General features: G+C 34.6%; 1 protein-coding gene across 1 annotated transcript in view; it reads left to right on the plus strand.

Moving 5' to 3' along the window:
• Positions 1 to 26,095, plus strand: part of LOC131042758 (N-terminal acetyltransferase A complex auxiliary subunit NAA15) — a 91,172-nt gene that overhangs the window by 31,612 nt on the left and 33,465 nt on the right. Inside the window, exons 3-12 of the mRNA XM_057976076.2 lie at positions 3,465 to 3,547; positions 3,690 to 3,839; positions 7,285 to 7,400; positions 16,113 to 16,218; positions 19,026 to 19,097; positions 19,213 to 19,328; positions 20,845 to 20,977; positions 23,729 to 23,806; positions 23,993 to 24,046; positions 24,183 to 24,253. Of these exons, the coding sequence (XP_057832059.2) occupies positions 3,465 to 3,547; positions 3,690 to 3,839; positions 7,285 to 7,400; positions 16,113 to 16,218; positions 19,026 to 19,097; positions 19,213 to 19,328; positions 20,845 to 20,977; positions 23,729 to 23,806; positions 23,993 to 24,046; positions 24,183 to 24,253 (979 nt within the window). The remainder of the gene's footprint in view (positions 1 to 3,464; positions 3,548 to 3,689; positions 3,840 to 7,284; positions 7,401 to 16,112; positions 16,219 to 19,025; positions 19,098 to 19,212; positions 19,329 to 20,844; positions 20,978 to 23,728; positions 23,807 to 23,992; positions 24,047 to 24,182; positions 24,254 to 26,095) is intronic.

Raw genomic sequence — 26,095 nt, forward strand, 5'->3', positions numbered from 1 at the left:
TGAACATCAAGTAGCAGAAAAACATGTGCTTATGTATTTGAGAGGCACATTGGAGTATGGTTTGAAATCTTGGAGATGGTGAAGTAAAGTTGCAAGGGTATACAAACTTAGATTTGGTAGATAGTGCAGCAAATAGGAAGAGCACCTGGGAGTGTTTCCTTAGCTTGGGTTCAACAATGGTATCCTGGTTCAGCAAGAAGCAAATTTATATGGTACTTAACTCAGTAGAGGCAAAACACATGGCAGTCAATATTGCTAGGTGTGGGGCCATCTAGCATCACAAGTCACTTGCAAGATTGTTTGATCAAGAGTTGGATCTCATGTTCATATGCTGTGATAATCAAAGTTGTGTCAAATTTTCTGAGAATCCAATGTTTCATGATAGGTCTAAACCTAAGTTACCGGTTCGGGTTCGGGCACCGGTTCGGGTTCGAAGAACCCGGTACGGCAAAATTTTGAAAAGGGGTTTGGGTTCGTTAGTACAAAAACATGTAAATTTTATATATATATATATATTTTGATATTTATGAAGCCTATAAGCATGAATTAAAATTTGCATGTCACATAGCATCATATAAACAACAAAACAAACATAAACTTGTAATCATAGCATCATGATCATACCATAATAGCAACACAAATGAGGTGAAATGAGTCAATAAAATGTTTTAGAAGTCAATTTTGGGTTATAACTTTCACTTTTTACAAGGCGGAATTGAAAAAAAGAAGAAGTTTGCATTGTTTTTTGACTTTACGGGCCGCCCAGCCGCTTGGGTTCGACTGGGTTTGACCCCGGGTTCGACTGGGTTCGACCAGGGTCGAACCCACTTTGGGTTTTTCGAACCCTGGTCGAACCTAGTTTGAACCGGACCTGTACCAGGGGGGGGTCGAACCCACTTTGGGTTTTTCGAACCCTGGTCGAACCTAGTTCGAACCGGACCTGTACCAGGGGGGCCCAGAGGCGAACCCGGTAACCTAGGTCTAAACACATAGAGATCAGATAACTTTGTTTGATATAGGATTCAAAAGGGTGATTAAGCTCCAGTATATTTCCAATTTTCCACAGATCAGCAGATAGTTGATATTTTGACCAAGTCTTCAGCAAAAGGGAAATTTGAAGCATTCACAGACAAACTTGGATTGGTGCAAAATTACTTCCTTGATAAGAGGGAGGGATGAGTTTTTTAAGCTCAGATAGGAATTTCCACACATGTTTAGTTTGAATGTGCTGAAAGTGGTTCGAGTTATTCTATTTTGCATTTTACTTTTTGTAAATAGTGAAAGTACTGTATTGAGCTAACTAAGCATGGAGTGTAGATATACATTAGTGATTTAGACATATCTTCCAATTCATCTCTTGCAAGAGATAAGCAGCGTTTTATAGATTAGATTTTCAGCTAAACAGCATAAAGATAGGCGCAAGATAGGAGAATTATATCTAATGATAAAATACTAGAAGAAGGTCGGACTAGTGCACAACAGTAGTATCTCTCTTGGAGCTCATTGTGTATATAGGACATTGTAAAAACAAAGTTCTTAATATTGACTTCATGAGGGGGCATTGGTAGAAGATCATGTCATCCCATGAAATGAGGTGTTCAGCCTCAATTCATAAATTTTTGGAGTACACCTTGAGCTGGCCAAGGAAAATCTTCTGGTTGTGTGATCAATTACACTAGAGGTAGTTTGGCTCTAAGTCACAAGGGTTGAGTTTGAGTTTGTGTTTGATGACAATAAAATTCAGATGAATTTCAGCAAATAAAAAAATTGGTGATCAAATTCCTCTTATATAAATTTGATTTTTTTAAATATAAGTAATAAATTCATAAAAATAAAACAATATTATATTAATCCGAATTCATACAATATTACATTATAATATAAATTTTTATTTTTTATTTATTTTTATAGATGTGTGTGTGTGTTAGACTTTTTAGGACATTGGTGGTAGGGTTACCTTCACCGGGTCCTCGTGTTTTTCTTTATTCCATTGCAGGGATCCAATGGCATCCATGGCGTGCTCGAGAATCTTAATGTGCGGCAGAATGCAGTAGCTTGCAGAGAGAATATGTTGGAGTGAAGCACTTGAAGACCGGCATGGTGTATGACTGAGCCATGAGAGAGCAAAAGAATGGAAGTCAGAAAGGTCCAGGATTCGAAATCCTGATTGATAATTGTTTTTCTTCAAGGGGAGCAGTAAATTTTTCTTAAGATATTTAATTAAAAAAAACAATGCCTTTTATCCGTACGAATATAAAGCAAATTTCAACAAATTTCTAGTCATGTTTTGAAGTCTGCTGAATTTCGAACTTTATAGTTGAACCTTGTGACTTAGGTCTGTCTCCAAGAATGGATGGATCCAAATAAAAAGTTAAGATTAGCCACCTGAGTAGTCAACATTGCAATATTGTCACACATTTTCTGGATTGATTTTCAAGATTTGGTGCTCTTTCATTGCACATAGGAAAACATTTATCTTTAGCTTTATTGTCATATCAATGGGTGTCAATATAACCTTGACTGATTAGGGAGAGTTACTCCTTGCAAAGATATTAGAGAAAATATTTCACAACCTCTTGACATTGCAGGATATGAAATGGAAACAAGATCAAAAGCCAGACATTTGAGTTCAGAAATTGAAAAACCTATACTGAAATTTAAGCTCCCAAACGTTGTATTCATTAGGCACTAGTAGAGAATCTAGAGATCACCTTGCCCTCAATGTGTTGATCAGTAATTTTCAAACTTTTCTGTTTTCTGTATACTATATAGTAATAAAACAACAATTTTGTGTTTGTTATCTTTTTTGTTCACTCTTTTCCAAATAATTTTGTTAAAGCAAACATTTTTGTTCTTGATAATTATTTTGATAATAATGCTATGCTGTATGATATAGAGTCTTGTACCATCTTACTGTTTGCTATAAAAGTAGTGATGGCACATAAGTTAAAAATTAAAGTCATTAAACATGAGGTTTTTTTGACTTTTATTGAGAGTGGATGGTAGTGGTTCTTAAGCTGGCTGTGTGATGCCAGACCTTATGTTGCTGCTCTCTGATTTTGCTGTTCTGTAGGATTCAGGGCCTTCTCCCTACTAACTTAATCAAAAACTTAAAGTCATCAAACATGATCAAAATAATAAATAAATAATAAATATAGAATTTTATTTCTATTATTCCTCTCCAGAATTTCCTCAGCATGTTTCATTCCCCATTTACATTTTGTCAATGCTCATGACGTAGATACAGCTGCAAGACATATATATAGCAGATTCTTGTATCAGTTTCCTAATCTTCTCTGCTTCTGCTACTAATGCTTTCTTGTAAGTGGGTAAAGGACTGGAGTTTGAATAGTACATTATGTGCTATAGTGATTTGATAAGTATTATCCTCTATTAATGATGGGAGGTTTTTGTAAGTTTCAATGTAGTGCTATAAATTGTCTGTATGTATTTGTGTCTTTCAGAGACAATGTCAATGAAAGGTCTGATATTAAATTGCATGGATCGCAAGGCAGAAGCATATGAGCTTGTACGGCAAGGTTTAAAGGTAAAAATGGGAAGTTTGTGCTTCAATGCTATACTGATCAGGTTGTCCATTTAACCCATTATTGTTCAATCTCCATGTGTTGCAAAATGGTTTCCAAATCCAAAATATACATTCATTGTGGTGTATTGTTGCATCTATGCAGAATGATTTGAAAAGTCATGTGTGTTGGCATGTTTATGGTCTTCTGTACCGTTCAGACCGGGAGTATAAAGAAGCAATCAAATGTTATAGAAATGCTCTGAGGATTGATCCAGAAAATATTGAAATTTTACGTGATCTCTCTCTTCTCCAGGTGAGCTTAGTAAATAAACTTTTTTATAAATAATATTTTTCTTTTCTTCTGTAGTTTGAATTTCTTTTTTATATGAGATTATATGCTGATGTATGCTGAATTTTTGTTCCTTTTTATGGAGTGTAAATGGGTGCTTTCTTCACAAAAGTGTCAACATAGTTAATATATTGACCTTAAAGACTGCAAAGTTTAACTGGTTGTGGAATCAAGTGAAACGGGCTTAGTTGTGGAGCACACTTCTTGTAGATTCTCATACCCAAAGCAGAAAAGTAGCTATGGTAGTTATGAACTGTTCCAAAATGAGGTTTTGTAAGGTAAGTTAAACTTTTTTCCAATGGTCACCAAATAGCTGTCAACACAGAGAATGCTGAACAAAGGCAGAAGACAATTGACAAGATTCTAAATTGTTCTAGTGTCTAAATGTGTTTTTTGGTCTGTTAGGCCAGAACCAAAGAAATTGAATAATAGAGAACATCAGACGTATTAGCCTGCACATCTGATATGTTTAGAAAGAATCACCAAATATGACTTCCTGGATTTCAAGAATACATAGGTTGGAAAACATGGAAATTTTTTTGTCAAAGAATGTTTAATTTCAGGGTCAAGTCATTGGGAAATTTACTGTGTAGAATTGAATCCATCATGCCTTTACTTCTGAGTAAACCATCCGAGAAAATAAGGAAATCTGAGTGACCAATGAAAGTGCCCTGACACGCGAATTAGCCTGGAGCAATTAACGGCCTTACCGGCTGACCTCCTTCTGACAAGGCAGTCACTATTGAATTTTCATGCCTCAGCAGTCTTTTGGTTGGGTAAAGCTGGACAATCCAATGAACACAACTTTGAACTGAGATATCTAAAAAAGTTGGGATTAATAGTCATTTCTGAGAAACATTTAGTTTAAAACTCCAGTTGGTTTTCGTTAATAAGCTTGTCCCAAAAGATAACTCAAAATTTACATTAATAGATTCCATAGCATTCATGGATTATGTCTTTTGGTCTTTAGACTTCTTGATTTTTCTAGCAATCACACTTTCTGTCTTTCTATGGCAATAGCAGTTTTGAACTGTTACAAAATGAGGTTCTGTAAGATAAAGTCAAATTATCCCCAAGGGTTTTCTGACAACTGTTAGCACAAGGAATATGCTCATGCTGATGCAAAGACAAAAGAGAGTGAAATTCTGTGTTTTCTTAATCTGTTGCTAACCAGAAACTATTGCTGTTAGAAATCCTTCTCTGACCACTTGGAGGTTAAGTCAGTCTAAGTATGTTTTCATGATTTTACTGTTACAAATGAGTGGGGTCTAAAAGCAGTGCCTAACTTTTTGTTGACCATTAGTCCTGAAACCAAGTACAGAATAATAGAGAATATTAAACATGCCAGCATGCACATCTGTTATGTCTGAAAGAGTTACTGAAATTGACTTTTTAGCATTGAACCACGGAAACGCATTTCCCGGATGCAGCGCCCCTCTGCCATCCCTCAACCGCGCCGGAACGTCCAGACGTCTTTGGGACATCTTGGGCCCAGGCATCCCTAGAGCGCCTTGGGGAGGATGTCTGGAAGTCCCCCATCCTGGGACGCAACAAAAATGCACATTTTAAAAAAAGTTCATACTTTTTCTTATGTACAAAGAGAGTCCTGCAGCACAATGGGATGTAGAGCCAGAAGAGCCATCACAGATTAATGAGGATGCTACAACTTCAGATGTAGGGCTGGTTGGTGTTAGTTTGGTGGATCTTGATCATGAGGAGTCCAGTAGTCCCGGTGATGAGGAGTTTGGGGATGATTAGAGGCCTCCCTTGACTGCATTTTGACATTTTGTAGTTTGTACTTTTTGTAATATTATGCTATTCATTGTAATCATCTTTATGATATTTTTCATTTTGATATAATAGAAATCTCCAATTTGACAATTTCATTTGTCAAATTTTATTTAGTGCTTAAGTACTTAAAATTAAAATGAAAATCTTAAATCTTAGTATTGAGTATTTGCAATTTTGTTATTTTACTAATTTGCCAAAGTTTCACTGGAAATGTAATTCTTAGACATCTATTAATAACTGCTTTTTCAAGTACTTTATGTATATCAGCACTGCCACTCCTCGTTCCGAAACTCAGTGGAACACTGCGTTCTAGCTTTTAAGAATACATAGCCTGGGAAAAAGTGAACCAAAGTTTGAAAGCAGAAGGCTTAGGTTATTGTGGCAAGTCTGTGGGAAATTTACTGAGCAGCATTACATCTGTTCTAGCTCTGCTTCTGAGAAAACTGTGTGTGAAATCAGGAAAGCTGAGTTTACTCATGAAAATGAGTGCCTCAAAACATGAATTAAACGGCAGCAATTAAGGGCTTTACTGGCTAGCCTAAACCCAACATGTAACAGGAAAGCTCAGTTTACTCATGAAAATGAGTGCCTCAACACATGAATTAATACGGAGCAATTGAGGGCTTTACTGGCTAGCCTAAACCCAAAATGTAACAGTTATTTATGAAGAACATTTAGATGAAAAATTTAAAACCTCATTTGGATCACTTCAATAAGCTTGTATCAGGAGATAACTTAAAATGTGCTTGACTGCGAATATTTATGCTTTTAATACCATTATGTCTTTTGGCCACAGAATTAAATTCGCCAAGCTTAGTATCTGCCAATTACACTTTCTCCCTCTCCTGTTAAAATTTCAGATTTCAATGGCATTGTGCACTTTTGGAATTGACCTCTCTTACAAAGTTGCCTCAAATACTAGATGAGATTTGGTCTGTAGTGTACTATATAGCTTTGCAAAATTGTATTTTGAGTCACTTGATTGCTACCTATGTTATTCTTGTCTACTCTTGTTTTAGTAAAATAGCTTCCTATAGTTCTGTATCATATTCTGCTTGTCACTTAAGGAAAAACACAGTTTTTTTTTGTGAGAATAGTGGGATCTGTAAGTTTTAATGGATGGAAGAAAGCTGTTTTTAGCTCTTGTTTCACTTGGTCTTTACCTTAAGTAATGTTGGTTTTAGTATTCATTGTGTCATATTTTTTTTCCTGCGTGTTTCCCAATTGTGAAAGCTTGTATTTATCTAGCACGGCCCCATCATAAACATGTATCTCATAAGTGAAGAGAGGTATCTGAAAGACTTGAGGTGCCGCCCATTATGTTCTTACACTTGTGTTGGTATTGCCATCTTGAATATTTTTCCATTTAGTGCTATAACATTGCATATTTTTTGAAACTTCCTCATTCTTTTTTATTTTAAGAGTTACACATCTAAAATTACGGGTCTTTAATGTTGTCTATGCATTCATCCATGTAGACAACTCCACAAAGTCTAAGTTGATATGGTTGCAAAATAGGCTTCTTGTCACAAATGAGCTGCTTCGAGGATAGAATATAATCTCTTGTCGTTGGCAGCTTTTTTTACTTATTTTCTTGATAGGGTAAACATGCATGCAGGCACAAATGCGAGATTTAGCTGGATTTGTGGAAACAAGACAGAAGCTGCTAACTCTGAAGCCCAATCAACGCATGAACTGGATTGGATTTACAGTTGCACATCACTTGAATTCTAAGTATGTATCCGCATCTCTTCCTTGCTTTGAAAGTCTTTGATGCTGTTGGCATGGTATAATGCAAAACAATCTACTGATTCATTCAGTTATGAATATCAATTTGCTTTTTGTGTCTTTTGCAAGTGTGTGCTGTTAAAAGATCAGATGTGCTTGGCAACATGGGTAATGATAAATAGCCATAGGAATTGCAATTTGATATGCTTCCATGAGCCTCGCGAAACCTTGAGCAAATGTTGATGCTAATATAGATGATTAATCTATAATAATTACTTAATAGACTAGCCATGATAATAATTACCCAACAATATAGGTTGATCATATCTAGTTATCCATAATTTTGTAATTGTCAGAATTTTGTACAAGCAGATGTTGACCCTTGAGGTCTAATGCTGCATTTGAGTAGAGTTTATAGAGGAAAGTAGGATATCTTGTTGACAAGGGCAATTCAACAACAGTTAAACTAACCTGAAGTATAAAATTCTTATATGGGACAGTTAGGATATTTACAGTCTAAGTCTTACTTAGCTTATTTTCAATTGTTTGCTGGAGGCCTGTCTTTTCTATTTAGCTGTCTTGGCCTGGAAAGTTATCTGTTTTCTTATTCTGCTGCATATTACAGGTAATAGTAGGAAACATCACCCCACACACAATCACACAGCCTTCACTTCTTGGTGTTGCCTTCCTGTATTACCGTCATTCCTTGAAAGTGCAGATAAGCGCCTGCAAGTAGGTGCCAAGTGCAGAACTATTGCCAACCACCTAGCCATGATTTCTTTATCAAGCAATCTGCAAGTTAGTGGATAATTTTTTTGTCCTGCCTCAGGTATAGAAGGGCACTGATGAATATAGAGGCTTAATCAGTGTTAAACCTGTAATGGTGTGCTTCAGTCAAAAGTTGTTCATCAAGTAACCACTGAATTGCAAAGAGGATCAAACCAGAATGTATTCAATACTTTTCTCAGCCACAGTTCCTTTATATTGCCCAGGAAAGCCATCTTCCTCTGCATGCTGAACAACATCACATTTGTGTCCATCTTCCATGAGCCAGTGCATTTGCATAGAAGAATGAAGGAACAGTTCAGTTTTCCAATGTTTCTTGACGGGACAAACTCAAAACTAACCTGACTTTAAACAAATTATTGCCAGACCTGTGGACCAAATCTGTCAACTGATAGGAAATTTGGACAGATTCAAATAGAAGGCAAATACTATTACACAAGATAATATGTTGCTTCTTTATTTTTAATCTAATACATAAGATATTTATAGGATTCTCATATCCTATTTTATTGGAAACTATCCAAACAACTTTCCTAAAACAACTCAATATAAACACATTTATACCACTAATATATTAACCTATTTAATAAACTATAAACTTAATAATATTCATTATGTGCATCCTATGATGCAATATTCCTAGCACCCACCATATTATATCATTCTCCAAATGGGTATAAGTAGACCAACAATAATTGATGGATATGTTTGATAGTTCATCCCAAGGTATGAGTAGGGACATACACATCTACTCATGACAAGCAATTGTAGAAGTAACCTTACCATGGTTACTATACTTTCACCCAAGGATAGGGACAAACACATGTACTCATGGAACCATGGATAAGGACTAGCACATCTATCCAAGGTCGTCAAGTTTGGATAGGGACAAACACATCTTATCCAACATCAGTTATGAACAGGCACATACACGTCTTCTCACAACAATTGTGATTGGGGACAAACAGATCTAATCATAATCACCAACTCCTATGGCTGGGGACAAATACTTCCAATCATTTACACCATCTTGTGAATGGGGAGAAACACATCCATTCACAAATAACCAAGAATTGTGATTAGGGACTTGCACATCCAACCACAACATAAAATATTTGAGAACCAAGTCCTTGTTGTTATGTAAGTAGCCACGGTTATAGACCATTGCCACTCTAATCGTAAATGATATGAGATAGTTGTTGTTGTCACCTAGAAACCGATCTTGGCTTTAGATATTTTGGTATAGATAGTTTTGTCACTAATGCAATTTAATGGCCTCGTCGCTAGTCACTGACGAGAGGTCACTAAATGCCCTCCAACCTTTTGTGCTTACATCCTTCAATTAGTTTGCTACTTAGCAAATTTGTCTTTTGAGGCTTTTTCATAGTTGTGAGGAAAGAATATATTCCTAAATGCTGATGCTATTTCCCCAATTATATAAGGCACAATTTGAATTGTGTCCTTTCAAAATTGGCATGGCTTATCTTTGCTTTCTTGATCCTTTGTATTTGTGGCCTAGCTTTTATCTATGATCTAAAGTTAACTGCTAAAGAGGATGCAGATTTTGGGCTATTAATGGCATCCATCCCTTTAGAAAAGCCAAATATTTCATCTTTACCTGTGACTATTTTGAGCATATATTTTCTTTCTTAGATAATGTGAGTTTTATATTTTGCCTGAAAAAGTCATTTCCATTACTTCCCTTCCACTTTTTGGCAATTTCGTTGTCGTATTCTTATGTCAGAAGTAGAGTTTGGGAATCGCTAGAACTCGCCCGGACTCGGCGAGTCTTGGGCTAGGTGACCTTGGGCGAGTCCTAGGGACTCGAAACTCAGGTTCGTCCGAGTCCTTGGCGAGTCGCGGGACTCGCTGACTCGGCTCAGACTCTAATTGTTTTTTTTTTCTCAAAAAATAACAAAAATGGACATTTTTTGATGTTTTTCTCTAATTTTTTTTTTTTCGGGGGCATAGCTTCCGAACCCCCACTTCTAGCCTATGGGGTGCGTTTCCCAACACCCCTTTTATTGTTGGTTTTTTCTCACATCTAACACCTTGTGCAACTTATCATTGCTACCCCTCAAACCCATTAGTGTCTCCACTCCCAAACCCCCACTAGTTTAGTGGGACCTACCTTAGACACCTTCGTAGGAGGGATGTAGGTTCTTTTGAGCCATAGATTTGTAGTTATTGTTCTGATATTTGTTTGGAACATTTGATGTAATGGATTCCATGTTCCATGAGTTTTGTATACATTTGACAATATTTATATATCTAAGTTTGCTATTTCCTTTAACTACAATTTACACTTATACTTATGTGATCAATGTACATTTGTGTATGTGATCAAATTAGCTTCTATTTGTTGATGTTATTGTGTCTTTAAGGTTTATTTAATAAAGGGTGAATGAAACATGTCATAAATCCTTAAAAATCTCTAAATTTCTTCGGTTTTCACTTTGCCTTGTCTCGTCAAGTTTTTTGGCCGAGACTCAAGTCCTAGGTCGAGTCACCCTTGCCGAGTTCGCGCCAAGTCCGAGTCCCATTTCTATGGTCAGAAGGCATACCCTATACCTTTACAACTACTGGCAAAATCATGAGATGCGAAACTCTAGCAAGACCTCCACTTCCTTCAAGAACTTGGCACGTGGCTTCAGATCCTCTTTCGTGGCCTTCTCTGGGAATAACCTTTTAAACTAGGAGTTACACTTTACTTTTGACTAGATCATGTCCTTTTCTTCATCTCCAGTAGCAGATTCACTAACAGTAGGCTATCACTCATGCTCTTGAGAGTCATCTTCTGAACTCTTTTTAGCATCCTTGGAAGGAAAAAAAAAAGAGGTGCTCCTGCATTGCCATTGCCTATGTGTATAGGAGTCATTGCAATAATCTTTATTGAGTGTGACAACATGAGAGAACTGAAATGAATAAATACCCACACACTTACACTACTCGTCTTACAACTAAAAATTATAATGTGCGCATGTTTCGGGCTCTCTCGTAAGAGAGTCAAGGCTATCCTTGCTCTAATTCCATGATAGGAAATTCGGAAGATTCAAATAGAAGGCAAATGCTATTACACAAGATAATATGGTGCTTCCTTGTTTTCAATCAAATACATCACACATTTATAGGATTCTCATATCCTATTTTATTGGAAACTACCCAAACAACTTTACTAAATATAATGAGTTGTTTTAAGTCCATAGAAGCAATAGTCTGCAAAAAATCGTGATTATACCCTATTAATTCTGAATCCTGGAGCTAGCCAATTTATTCCCTGAAAAAATCCTGATTCATGAAAAAATCGTTGACCAATTGTTGACCCAAATTTCAATGATTTTTTGCATTTAAATCACGTTAAAATCATGTTAAAAACCCCAGAAAATGGCAAAAAAAGTGAAAAAAATCATTGTAAAAACTTGAAAAACCCTAGAAAAACCTGTGAAATTACTGAATTGCTTAGAAATAGGGTTGATTCAAGACGGAATCAGAGTCAATGTGGAATCAACGTTGAAAAGGTTTGTTATTTTGTCCATTTTTTGGGGGGTTCATCATTCCCCATTCTTCACTTGTTCAAACCCACGATCTTAATGACCCAACAAAGGCAAAAAGCCTGCGAGCTCAATGGCCCAGCAGGGGTTTGAACCTTGGTGGCTGCCTCACCAATGGAGTGTTTCTACCATGACACTAATTGTCTAAAGACATATATAATATATATAGATAAAGGTATATGATATTTAATTTGTAATTGATATAGTTAATTGTTGCTCAAACAAAGACATACAATTCATTATGTGAGCAATTTATCCTAACTGGTCCACTAAATAAATCTGAATAACAACAAACAAGCTTACATAGTTGTAATGAAAGAGCCTCCAACACACAATCATTAAGATTTGTCTCTACCTAAAATAGTAGTTGCAAGCTTGGTAATGCCAAAACCAGTGGCTTGCTAATCTTTTACTTAAGCTAAACAAATGCCTTATGTTGAATTCTACCCCATATAAAAGACTTACCAATTGCCATCAGGGAATATAATGCATTGCAACTGTGGAATATGATTTGATAAGTTTTCTCAAATATTGAACTACCCCTAGAAAACTCCTTGCCTCAATCAGAATGGAAGTCTTGGATCATTTCAAAATGGCTTCCACTTTTACTAAATTCCTAACAATGGCTAGATCTCTGTCTGATAAATTTTGATCTCAGCTACTTCATAGACTTAGCTAATCTTTGATCTCAGACTTAGACAACTATCTGGTGACTGCCCTTTTAAAAAGTTAAACGAATATTTGCCTCTATGTAATCAGCAATATGAATATAAACAACAAAAATCTATTTTCTACAATCATGGGGTAAACTATTTTGTAAGAATCTTTCACAGGCTGTGTTTATTGTCTCTGTCTGTTTAGTTGAACCTGGTGTGTTTGTGTTGCAATAGCAATTGTTTTTGATTTGAAGGAAAAAAAGCAAGTGCTATAATCTGGAAATTTATTAATTTCAGCCTGAGGTCTCTTATAACATTCAAACAACACTAATATTCCATGGAATGCTAAGACAATAATAATAGAATAATTTCATAGGTAAATTACTGATTTTTCTGATTGGAAATTCATCAAACCCTTGCTGTTCATGTAAGCAAATTTATGACAGCAGATCACTGTTTATTCAATACTAACCAGAATTGCCCATGCAATAGCTCAAAGTGTCAAGGAAGACTAGGCGCCACCTTTAGTAATTATTCCATGATTTTTAGAAGCTCCCTTGCCAAAATCGCAGTCTTCCAGCTATCTAGGGTACGGCTTCCAAAGCAGGTCAAATCAGCAACCAATCACTTCAGAATTTCTTTATTTCTCCTCTAGCTGTAGTTATCAAACCCTCTTCAAAGAACAATGCCTCTTTATCCAATCTGCTCAAGCTTAGTCTCTGAATGAAACCAACAGTAACAAAATCATCTGGTATTTCACAACTCTAATGTTGTTGCACAAGAATCCAACGTTTCCTTGCACCAATACCTTCGATCACCTGCAGAATAATCTTCTGCTGAAAACCCTTGGCCAAGTCTCTTCTCAGAGCAAAAATCAGAATATCTTCAATCACATTATCCTTTTCAAAACCCAAGGCAACCTTATAAACTCTCCAAAGGACAGCCCTAATTGGCGCAGCTTCCCAAGTTGCCAATTTTATCATTTAAAAGATGTTTAAACTTTTAATATTTCTTTTTGACTATTGAGGTGTCAAAAATAAATCATCTCCAGCCCAATATAAAAAATGGCCCCATCCGATGAGAAATAGACCCCCACTTAAGTTATAACTTAAAGTGACTTAATAATATTAAAACATTAAAGTTTGCCACTTAATATCTAATTAAAGTAATTAAATATTGATATCTCTCTAAGTATCTATCAGAATTGCCTACCGCCAAACCATACTCTGCCAAACCATACTCTGCCACTACCCAACCCAACTGGCTAAAAATAGTAGGACTGCTAAAAATAGAAAGTATCTCAAACGGTGTCCTGGAGACCTCAAATGAAAGCCAGTCCTGTAATGCTCACTCTGAAGATGAAGAATCAATCTCCAGAAGACCCTCTAACCAACCTCATCAGCCTACGAGGGTCAGTGATAGGCTAATCTACCCAGTTGACATATGTCAACTAGAAGGGGGCATCACATATTTTATCTACTCTATATATCTCTATGCTATGGAAATAAGTTTTTAAAAAAGTAGTTTGTGTCTATTTATGTACAATTTTTTATGATTTTTTAAAATCCAAAATTTTACCCACTTTTTCAAAAAATCTTGTACTTTTGGTTTGCTGATTTTTTCCCCAAACATTATTTGTTGCTATGATATAAAGCATTGCAATTGTGGAATATGATTTGATAATATTTCTAAAATATTGAATTAACCCTACAAAACTCCTTGCCCCAGTCACAATGAAATTCTTGGATCACTTCGAAATGGCTTCCACTTTTACTATTTGTCTGTTAACTTTTGATCTCAGTTACTTAATAGACTTGGCCAATATTTGATCTCAGTTACTTAATAGACTTAGCCAATATTTGATCTCAGACTTAGACAACTATTTGGTGTATTTGGTGACTGGCCTCTTAAAAAGTAAACTGAATATTTGCCTATGTAGTTAGCAATATGAATATAAATAACAAAAAATTATTTTCTAAAATTCATGTGTTAAACTCTATTTTATTTGCTCTTTATATCTCTATGCTATGGAAATGCCCTTAAGTTTAAAAAAAAAATAGTTTTTCTCTTTTTCTACAATTTTTTATGTTTTTTAAAAACCCTACTTTTTGCCGATTTTTTCCCAATTTTTTCAAAAAATCTTATACTTTTGGTTTGCTGATTTTTTCCCGATTTTTTCAAAAAATCTTATACTTTTGGTTTGCCAATTTTTTCGCCAAATGATTTTCGCTACTATGGACTTTTAACAACTCAATATAAACTCATCCATACCACTTGCTCTAGACTTGGGTGACAGAACTGGTTTTTTGAGAAGGAGCAAAGAAAGCAGGAGAAAAGGGATGACGTAATTTCTTTAGGCTGCCTGATATTTATGGTACATAAATAGCCTCCTTTATTACTTACTCGAACTGATCAAGTTAAATTACCATTTCAATTATACACTTAAAAACGACAATTTCTTACTTATGTAGGGAAGTTTTTTGTCTGTGATAGGAAACTTTAAATTAAATCTGTAATATGTTTGGCTTGTTGCTACAGGGTATTTTCCTCTTTTACCAATATCTTGTGGTTTCATTAGCTGTTACATTCTCTGTTGTTGCTCGGTTTGATAATATGGTGCATGGCTCTACTACATGCATATATGGACACACAACATGAATTTGATAGGGAGATTAGATCTTGTCTAGACTAATTAAGGATAGTAATTGAGTTTGGAAAAGTAACCTGAGCTTAATGGTCACAATACAGGGGTAGATATGTAAATGTAAAGGTAATGTTAGTTTTAGGTTACTGCCAAGTGAGATACCAATTTGGTGTATGAGAAAAACCTCCCATTTTGGATGGCAAATGGAATGCGTCATCATACATGTGGATTCATACAGTTTGCAATAAAGAATTGTTGAGCACAAATTGAAATTCTTGTTGCTTGATATCATACTGTCTAGAGGTCTGGTCTTTGTAGTTTGAGCTACGTAAGGGTCTGTGTTTCCCATCATGTGGTAGATCCATATTGGACAGCTGTAATTGTTCCCAGCTTATTCAGAGAGTTCGAAGCATAGCTTGTGGATACTATGTGCTGTTTGATAAGCAACCTGCATTCACATGGCGATTTGCTGCAAAAATAACTAAGCTTCATATGTTTGTTATTCTACCTTCATAAACGGTTTTACTTGCATATGGATGGAACTTCTCTTATTTGTTAAGAAAGAAAGAAGGAAATTATTTGAATACCAACAAATGACCCAAACTAGATCAATGGGACCCCAAAAGTACATTCATTTGTAACTTTGTAATACATAAGACTAGGGCAGATGAAACCTAGGTAAATCTAAAGCAGTATATTCCATACCATCAAAACTAAATTGTGAAATTTTTTTAAATAGTATGCATAAAGTAGACATGCAATGAGATTATTTTCTGCCATTTTTTTTTTCGGTTTCATTAATGGTTTCAATGCATCACTTCCATGAGTCTAATTATTCTGGCAGTTGTTGGATGGATGCATGATTTTTATAGAAAGAGTGGTTTATGATTCAATACATGAAGGTTATTAAATATTGAAAGGTTGCAGATTATGATGCTTGCTTAAGGAATATTTGCAAGGCTAGTCTGCTGTTTAGATTTGTGAGGGATGAAGTATCCAATTTAAAATAATCCAATGTTTTCTTATTTGATCATTATACACCAAGGTAAAAAACTGGTTACTTATTCATGTGTGACTTTAGTCCAAGGCAAGCTGCTGAAGTTTTGGAAGCTTATGAAAAGACACTAGAAGAGGACTATCCTCCTGAAAATGAGCGTTATGAACATAGTGAAATGCTACTATACAAGGTACACGATGTTTTGAAACTTTAAATCCTTGTTACAATGTTACTTTGATGTGTTTTTACTAGAGTAATGGTATAGTAGTTTCCTAGAATGGTACATGTGTGTGCTGTGTGATATAAAAAATGGAAATCAGCTTAGTGAACAATTTTTATGTTTTTATTTTCTTTCCTACTTGTTTGCCTTGCAAAACTTGTTTCTACATAATGAATTTTCTTCTTCTTTTTTCTATCAGTAGACAAGTTGTTACGTCCAACATTATGAACTTCTGTTTTAATCAAAATTTTAGTGTTGGACATACCAGTATTGTACATAGTGCTTTCTGCAACTGTGCCTAGCATGTCTAGTATGGTGGGTAGCTATTTTGATGGATACCAGTATGCAAATGTTGTTGCATCTTGTAAATACATGACAATATAAACAGATGCCAGATATACCTTTTGATATATTCCTTCTAATTTTCAGAAGATTTTGTTCTATGCTTTGGTTTAAACTATTATCTAAAAGTACCCATGCATTATGCTTAATATCTAGAGCATAAATCTTCTCGAGAGATGATTTCTTATGTAGTGTTGTTCCTGATATCTGAATTTATCTCACCATCAATGCAAATTTTGTCAAAGTTCCATTGTGTGGAAAGGAATTAGTATGCATTGAGGATAAACAAATGGGTTGTCTAAGAAGTTATCTTATACTAGGAAGGGAACAAATAGGTTTTTTTGAAGTTTTGAATATTAGCTACAATGCTTTCTTGTGCAGAAGAGGCGGTATGAACTACATAGCTTCATGGTAGCATATATTTTTTAAGTATTAAGAAAAGACATTATACTTTGTTATCATTGCAGAACTATTTACTGCCCAAAATTATAGAGTTTCCTGGCTTGAAATGTCTGCATAAAAATGTACTACCACCAGGGCAATTGAGATAGCAAAAGATTGGTATCAGAACTCTTATCTGCTACATTCTCAGCTGCAGTGATAGAACTAAATGAAGCAGCATTAATAAGTGACAATGATTTGTAATGCTGTTCTCATGTGCAGACATGGAGTGTATAACTGAAACTAGTTTATGAAACCTCTGACATTGTCACTCATACTTAAAATGGGATCATTTTAGGTGCTGGTAAGAAGGGGCTTTCTTTTTCAAAATTAATTGCTTATGATTTTACTGGTTTTGATTTTGTCTGATTGAAACTCAGACTTCTCTTGGGCTAGTTTTGCTATATTGCTGATAAATATTTGCTCACATTGGCAGTTACTGTTATACACAGTCATCTATGGCTTATCATTTTGGTTATATCTTTGATAAATTTGTTTTGCTTGTCCTCTTGTGCATGATATTTGAGATGTAACATCTGATCTAGTTTTTGGTTGTTATAGTGCTTTTGGTAGCTAATGGCTATATTATTTTGTTGACAAATATCCCAGAAGAAGTAGGTCACCCAGAAAATTCAATATGTACTTTAAAGCTACTCAGACTTCTGAAAGTACTTTTTTTTTTCCCTGAAAACAACCAAAGTGTGCTGTCTTACCTTTCATTTTAAAGTGAGAAACCAGGCAATTTCATTGCTGGTAAGTATGAAATAAATACAATTTTTTTTTTAACAACATCCACAAAAGGATTTACTCACACATATTTTAGTCTATGCTTTAAACAATCTGTTGAATGTGTATATCTGAGAAACTGAACAAAATTCCTGTACAGATGAAGTAGAAACATTCTGGGATAATGTATCTTTATTTTATAAATAGATGATTGAGCACAAATTGGTTTTTAGATTTGTTTGTGTAACATTTATTTTGCATCAGCATTTTACATCACAGTCTGTGATCCATTATTTACCTCCTTAGCTCTCTATGATCCTGATGATGGATCATGGAGTGTGATCCAAAACGTTGATGCAAAATAAATTTTACACAATCAAATCCAGAAAATTTGTGTTTTTGATTATATTTTTCGATAATTTATATGCAAAATAAATAAATTGGTATGCCTATGCCATTTTAGCCTTGATGACTCATCTACCTATGTAATTTTAAGGAGTGGTACAGTAGTATAGGAATCTTTATAATTGGTACAAAGCTTGGATGTTTACAGGGTGCACTACAAGTAGCATAGATTTTGACAATTCCATGACATAAAGGTTTAGCATGAAGCCTAAGATGGTCTTTAGACAGCATCAAATGTTAGCATAACCCGCTGATCAATGTTGCATGCATGTTTATTGGTGAAGATGCCTCAATTCCTGAATTCTAAAATACAAATGAAAAATTGGACATCAAGGAGAATCTTTAGGCCGGCGATCCTATATTGTGTTACTGCAGGTCCCTATATCCTAAAATGTCTAGGACCTAACCCAGTCCTCAATTTTATTCATTTCATGGCCATTTGCAAAAAGTTGATTAGTGAATAGGTTCTATGGTGCAGGATGTAGCCTGCCAATCCTCCCTTATTTTTAGTTTGATGTAATTCATCTCTTTGCTCATATATATAAATAAATTGATTGTGATAATAAGAAAAGGAATTTGGTTGTTTCTTTCGTTTTTTAATCATTTACATGTTTGTGGCAATCACAATTCCTTTTAGTGATTGATACTCTCTTAAACATTGCAAAAAAATGTAGTTTAAGATAGATTTCGTTTGAGCATTTCTATAGAGTGAATTTGTTGTGGGAGGCTTTTGTGGATGAAAGAGTATCCCTTCTAAATTTATAATCTACATTGAAAATATGTAAAACAAAGATGGAAGTTTTATATTTATGTTTTTAATATCTGGTTGTGGGTTGAGTACCACTTAAATGGATGAATTGTAGATTTCTCTTCTTGATGAATGTGGAGATCCAGAAAGAGCGCTAGATGAAGTCAACAAGAAGGCAGCTAAAATAGTAAGTAGATATGTATATTCTAACCCGAAGAATCAAACTATCAAGTGCAGTTTGTAAATCTCTAATTTGGAAAGTTGTGTGGGTTGAAATGTATATGCTATGAAATGCAATGCAGGTTGACAAGATAGCACTCAAGGAACAATGTGCTTCATTATTGCTAAAGCTTGGGCGTTCTGAAGAAGCTGAGGCAACATATCAATCCCTACTTGCAGCAAACCCTGACAATTATAGGTTTTTTCTAATCCGAGTTTAATTCTATAATAATTGTATGATGCAATTTTGAGTAACATTCTAGTTTTTTTGCCATATAGCTCATCAGGAAAATGCTATATGCAGGATTGTCTTGTGGCTATAAGCCAAGTCACAGAATATGGCGATTTTCATGGATGAGGTTCGAATTTAATTGAATTTCAAACTTTAATAAACAAATCGTTCAAATTCGGCCATAAAAAAATTCTCCTAAAAAGTGGGCAGATGGCAGAATAACTTTTACAAAAACTACAAATGTGAAATAAAGTAATCCAATACAATGACACTTTTGTATATAAAAGAAATGGCAAATTCCTAGAATAAGAGGGTGGTTTCCTGCACGCTAAGATTCAATTCGTCATGGTCCCCGGCTAATAAAGGCCAGACAGAAAATGATAACTTGCAAACCCACATTGAACTATCACCTAGTAAAAAATTTCTTAGAGAAATGCAGGTGTCAAGTGCACTTCCTTCTGCAGGTTCAAAAGGGATTCTGCTGTACATTGTATGAGGCATATCATATATGATCACTAGCATTACTGAAATTCCTATGTTTCTTATGGTTTATATTTTATAAATGTTCCATCTTTTTATAATGACTTCTAATCTATTTTTGCAATGTTAAGCTATTTTGATAATTTATTAGAAGTAGACATATATTTAAAAATAAACAAAAGTATATAAGGCGAATTTTATCCGATTTTTTTTTTTTGAATTTTTCCCTCGTCGAATTTCATCCGAATTTCATGGCTGTTGAATTCGAATTCGAACCTTGTGACTTAGGCTATAAGTTGTTGAACTCAGATTTTATACAAAAGTAGAAATTAAGAATCACATTATAGCTCATGTTCTGATTACGGGCTTCCAGTTTTGCTTATATTGAGATTGTGCAGTTGTCAATATTTGTCCGAGATGCATTTTTCTTCCTTATCTTTATATTATTGGATGTTGGTTTGCGTCCTCGTCTATGTTCATTTTTATCATTTTGGGTATTCATTTTCATTTGACAAGGGTTTTATACTTAATTGGCATAATATCTCAATCTCTTATCCTAGGTGGTTTCTTTCTTGGGTTTAGTACGCTGTCCTGTACTTTACTTTGACTGGAGACTTTTATTTTGCTTTTAAGGTTGGGCAGATTTCCCTGTAAGTGTGACATGAGTTGAATCCCACACAAGCATTTTAATTGGTGAAACATAATGTTGCATTGACACTAAAATGGCACATATTGTTTTTTGATAAGTTGTTTTTAAATGCAAGGATGTTCCTTTCCTAAGAAAGAACTTAAAGGACCAAGCTGGATGCCACATTGTTGATGATGCGTTTAAAATAGTCAAATGCTATTAGAAAATTCTTGAAGTTCGTGGAATTCTTAGTATTTGAAATTTGAACGATGTTCTATTTCATATTTGATTGTAGACTTAACTCAATTCAAGGCAAGATGTGCTTAAACATTTATTTTCAGTGTACTCAGACTTTGTTTTATCTTGTCTTGCTAGATATTATGAAGGGTTCCAAAATTGTTTAGGCCTATCACTCGAAAGTGGGAAACATTCACCCGAGAATGTTAATAAGCTATCTTCTTTATATAAGTCTCTTTATGAGCAATATCCATGGTCTTCAGCTGCCAAGGTAAAACTATCTTTGTAAAAGACACACTCCCATAGAATCAGCATTATGTTTATATCTCTGACATTGATTGAGATTTATTTTTCCTTGTTCAGTATCTAAAATGTTAACAGTGGTCTTCTTCTTTCCTGAGTCATGGATTTGTTTTTCTTGGCAAATGAGATCAATTTTTAAAGGGACTTAGTGTCTTTGTTTGTGCTCTTCCAATTTTCTTCTTGTTTGCTAAATTGGTAAACACTAATAGCTACTGTCTTACGTAATGCACACGTGGAACACACTATGGATCTTAGATGACAGTTGAGCTTAAAAACCATCTACAATATTATTCCATAAAAGTTTGCCTGGCATCTGCACACGACCTTATGTGGCTGGATTGTGGATGCATTAAATTATTTAAGGATGTGAGTTCTGGGGTTCAAAGGCTAATCCAGTTTATCAAGATGAAAGTGTGTTCAGATGGTTTTCTCATGATCAATTGCTCAGCTTTACCATGATCAACACTAAGAATTTTGGAATAGAATTGCATTCCTCAACCTTTGCAGCATCTTAGGATTGTGGCTTATTACATATAAATGTTTACTGATATGATTTTAGCATTTCATTATGTACTACAACAATAGAAAAAAATGATGTACAAGAAGTATGTCTTCCGATGTCATAAATATTCTTTGTTTGTTTGAAAAAATATATTAACTTGATAACCATAGAAATTAATATATTGCATATATTCTTTTACTATATTTTTTTCTGCAATTATAACAATGTTGTCAGATATACATGTTATACTTAAAGCATTTATCTTCCACACCTAATAGGTTTAAATAAGGAAAACCACCAACAAAAGCATGCTTAGGTGGGTTATACACAAGCAGAAGCAGGCAGGGAGATGCTGAAATCTTTTCCATGCAGAAGGAAAGAAACACCATTGCGCGTGAGGAAGATGAGTTCTTGCCTGACACTGTTCTTCCAAACCTGTTGCCTCTACCCTCAACTATGTCTCCCTCTTTCTTCACCTTAATAAATCTAACCCTTTTCACATCCACAGTTTGCATATTTTTACCTGCACAACTCCCACAAATAGGAAATGGTCTCAAGATAGATTGTCATTGTTGACTATTGAATAAGACTGATGTCCAGCTGACTGTATTACACACCAATGTTGGTATCCACTGACAGTGTCATAAAGTCTATTCAGGGTTGGTGTCCCTGTGACAACCAGCTGTCATAAAGTCTATTCAGGGCTGGGCACAGTTTCATTTCCTCTGTCATTCAGTGCTTCAAAATTTTTGTTTCTTGACGAGTTCCCAAGAAGTTCACAATTGTGATGTACTTACTACTTCAGCTGATTTTGCGTCAGTTTTTATTAATATTCCATTGATTTTCGAAATGACAAGAAAATTTTGACAGTTCTGCTTGAAAGTCTTCATGATGTGGGAAAATAAATCTGATTTTTTCTGAGGGAATGAGCCTTTCAAATGGCAACACAAAACATAGCCTTGTTACTAGTTGCCAAAAATAGTGTTATTAATCTAAATCATTAATCATGAAGCAAGAGGGACTACTCAGTAATAAGTATTGATTGAGTTCCAGATTGTTAAATGAATTTTATGTTGTTTTGTGTTTGGATGAACATTGGAGCTCAAAGGGGTAATTCCCTTGACTGATTTGATAAGGATCTGTAGCTGACATCAAATTTCAACTGAATTTAATATTTGAATTGGGTCCGATCATTCCTCAAACTAAATTCGTAGGATTCCAATTGTCTTTCAGTTGTCATGTGTTCAATCTGGGTCAAGTAGCCCAGAGTTAACCTGCATTTCAAGTCCTTACATTAGGATTTAAGTCAAGCTTGAGTTAACTGGATTGTAAACAATATCAGATTGGTGCCCTGTATCTTCTTATTCTTTGAACTTGTTTGAGGATTTAAGTCTGATGGTCATGTCGAGTGGATTGGACATTGTAATCTGATATAAATTCAAGTCAAACCTGAACCCTTAATGAGTGGGTTGGTTAATAGGTGATTGTGAATAATCATGTGTAAAGTGGATAACGTGATGCTTATGGAATAACCTGGTAAATTGCTTGAGAAAATAAAAGAAAAATCTGGGTTGGATTCTGCTTAAGCTGTTCAGTAGTGATGGGCCCTACAGATAGCTCTGCTTCAGATGCAATATTCTTGGACAAAATCATCCTTCATGTCTTAGGTCATACTCTTCTTATATTATGATACGTATTGTACACATTGAGCACTTTACTAGTTTTTGTTTGTCTTCTCTGTTGCATTTTTATGCTGGAGTTCATGGGCAATATTTTGCTGTTTTTGCTGGATGTTGAACATCGTGTGCTGTTGATCAATTTTAGTCATCTTTAACATCAACAATTCACTTTTTTTCTTTTCAATTACAGGGTTCTATGCACTGTTCTTTATATATGGCTGGCAATAATGGTCTACACTTGCTACTTTTAAAAAAAAATATTATAGAAATCTATTTTTGTATCAATTTAGATGAGTATAAAGTTAAACAAGGTTGTATATTGTCATGTAAGTCCAATGGACTGTGGCCATGACAAGGCCTTTTTTCTGTTGAATTTTTTTTTGTTGGTTACAAGTGTAAGATGCATGTGGTTTTTTGTGTAAGATGCATGATAGTTTCTCACCAAATTTATCTGAAAATATAAGGTTGGTGATTAAATGAGCTTTACTACATATAAAGCTATAAACATACATGCTGGATTATTGTTTTCTTCTTTCAGCGTATTCCTCTTGACTTCTTGGAGGATGATGATTTTCGGAATGCAGTAGACATTTATGCCAGACCATTACTAAGCAAGGTAAGTACTATCTGTAATTTTAACAGTTTGGCTTCAAAATTCTTGTGATGCTGCATATAATAGATATAGTTTGAATATTTGTCATTATAGAAGCCTGTAATTGTTTACGATTACTATAAAATTTATCTATGAAGTGCTCTGCCAACACCTTTGAGTAACTTGTAACATGCATTTGATTGTGTTTAGGGAGTTCCTTCACTATTCTCAGATCTTCGCCCTTTATATGATCATCCAGGAAAGGTATATCCAAAGTTCTAGAAACCCTCTAGCATATAGTTGGATTATTATCGAACTAATGAAATTTTATCACAATAATTGAGAAGCTGATTTTTGATTTTGAATGCTCATTGATTGAAAGTCTGTCTGTGGACAATAGGCAGATATTCTGGAGAATTTAATGATTGAAATTGAATCCTCTCTGGAGAAGAGCGGAAGCTTTCCTGGAAGGTGAGGCAGATTGTATTTTATGTTGCAAACGATTTTTAATAAGAACAACACTTTGTGTCTTGTAATTTAGCGACTTAAGGGCACACAGCTTTCTTGTTAATTTAACCTACTGACAGGCTCTAGGCAGAATGATTGTCATAACATGCACATATCACCAGTGTTATAAGTACCTAAAATCTGGACATATATTACATATATCTGGATACTGACTGGAAATCTAAAATGGAAAGCATATACATACTGAGAAATAGCATGTAAAATTACAGATAAATTGATGACATCAGAGTTTGTAAGTGATGGGAAAACTAATACGACAGAAGCTAATAAGAAGACTGATTTAAATTTTAAAAAAAGATTTTTGTCCCTTTTAGAGTGCTTTTAGAAGGTTTGCAAGCTTTTGTTAAGAGAATATTCTGAAAAGGTTTACAGAATGTTGGTCCTTTTTACAGAAGCAGTAAAATGTAATACATGAGCATACTTTCCTTTATTGGGGTAGATTTTAAATGCAGCAAGCAATTGATATGTTGAAACATATACCTGACACTGAGGCGCTGGTTCAATTGCCATAGTTGAATGTTGATATGTTGCTTACAAGGCATATTGAAGATGTTTGATGAATGCATGAAATTTAGGAGACCATTAGCTTTCATATGCCATGTATGTTAGGGTGTCATCAATAGTTACGTCAATTAAATGCTTATTCTTACATAGGTTATGTGCTCCCTTAAGTGCCATGCATATTAAGTCTGAATGTCAATAGGTGGGTAAGTAACCCGTATCTAGGGTGGTGGCTTTGGGGATCAATTATTCCATAAAATATGTAATATTTTCAATGAAATGATTATAGGAATGCCAAATATAAAATTGGAAAAATTACTAAAAAGAGTTCCCTTTCCAAGAAAGGTTATTTATATGCTTAATAAAGTAAGACATTAAAACATATTTTATATTGGTCAACACCTTTAGGATAGAGTTGTAGGATATACCGCCCGCCTCCCTTGGTACGCTACTGCTACTTGGTATGGTATGAGTACGACATGACACAAATACAAAGTGGATACTGTACCTGCACATATCTGGAAAAAGTTTTTTTTTTTTCTAGCTATGCTGAATTCTTCTACTCCATATGAACACCAATCCAACCAAATTAAGTCCAATCAGACACATAAATTCAAAATTGACAGGGTATACAGGAACCCCATAGAAATAACAACTAATAACCCAATTACAGAGCAAATAATTTTTTTTAAAGAACATAATACATAAACAATCTTTCAACTCAACACATTACATATACTATCAATACAACACAATGATAAACTATTATATTGTTTAGCAGAAGACTTATAAACAGTATCCATTCATATTCCTCTGTGGGTTCCCTAACGTTTCTACTAAGCAACACATCTAAACATGAACTAAATAACAAAGAGATATTTCATTGAAGATGCTATTAATTCGTCACATCACATAACCAACAATAATCATCTATCTTTAGGTACATACATGATACCAAAATAAATGAACATCTTTTCTTTACCTCCCATGGCCTAACATTAAACATTCATCACTATATTCATTTAAAGCATCAAATTAAATATTTCTAAGGTAATCTTTTGACATGAAGTAAGATCATTTTAACCATCCCAATATACCATTCACCTAATTGTTATTTCATCATTACAAGTTTTTCAAATACAATAGTCCTAATAGAACCACCTCTTTAAGGAGTGTTTCAAATACAATATCAAGTACAATTACAATTTTGCTAACAATTACATTTTCAATACATTTACTTCGAGAAGATACATAACAAATAACAACATAATGCTAGATCATCTT

This window comes from Cryptomeria japonica, chromosome 10 (genome assembly GCF_030272615.1).
Source record: "Cryptomeria japonica chromosome 10, Sugi_1.0, whole genome shotgun sequence".
Lineage (NCBI taxonomy): Eukaryota > Viridiplantae > Streptophyta > Pinopsida > Cupressales > Cupressaceae > Cryptomeria > Cryptomeria japonica.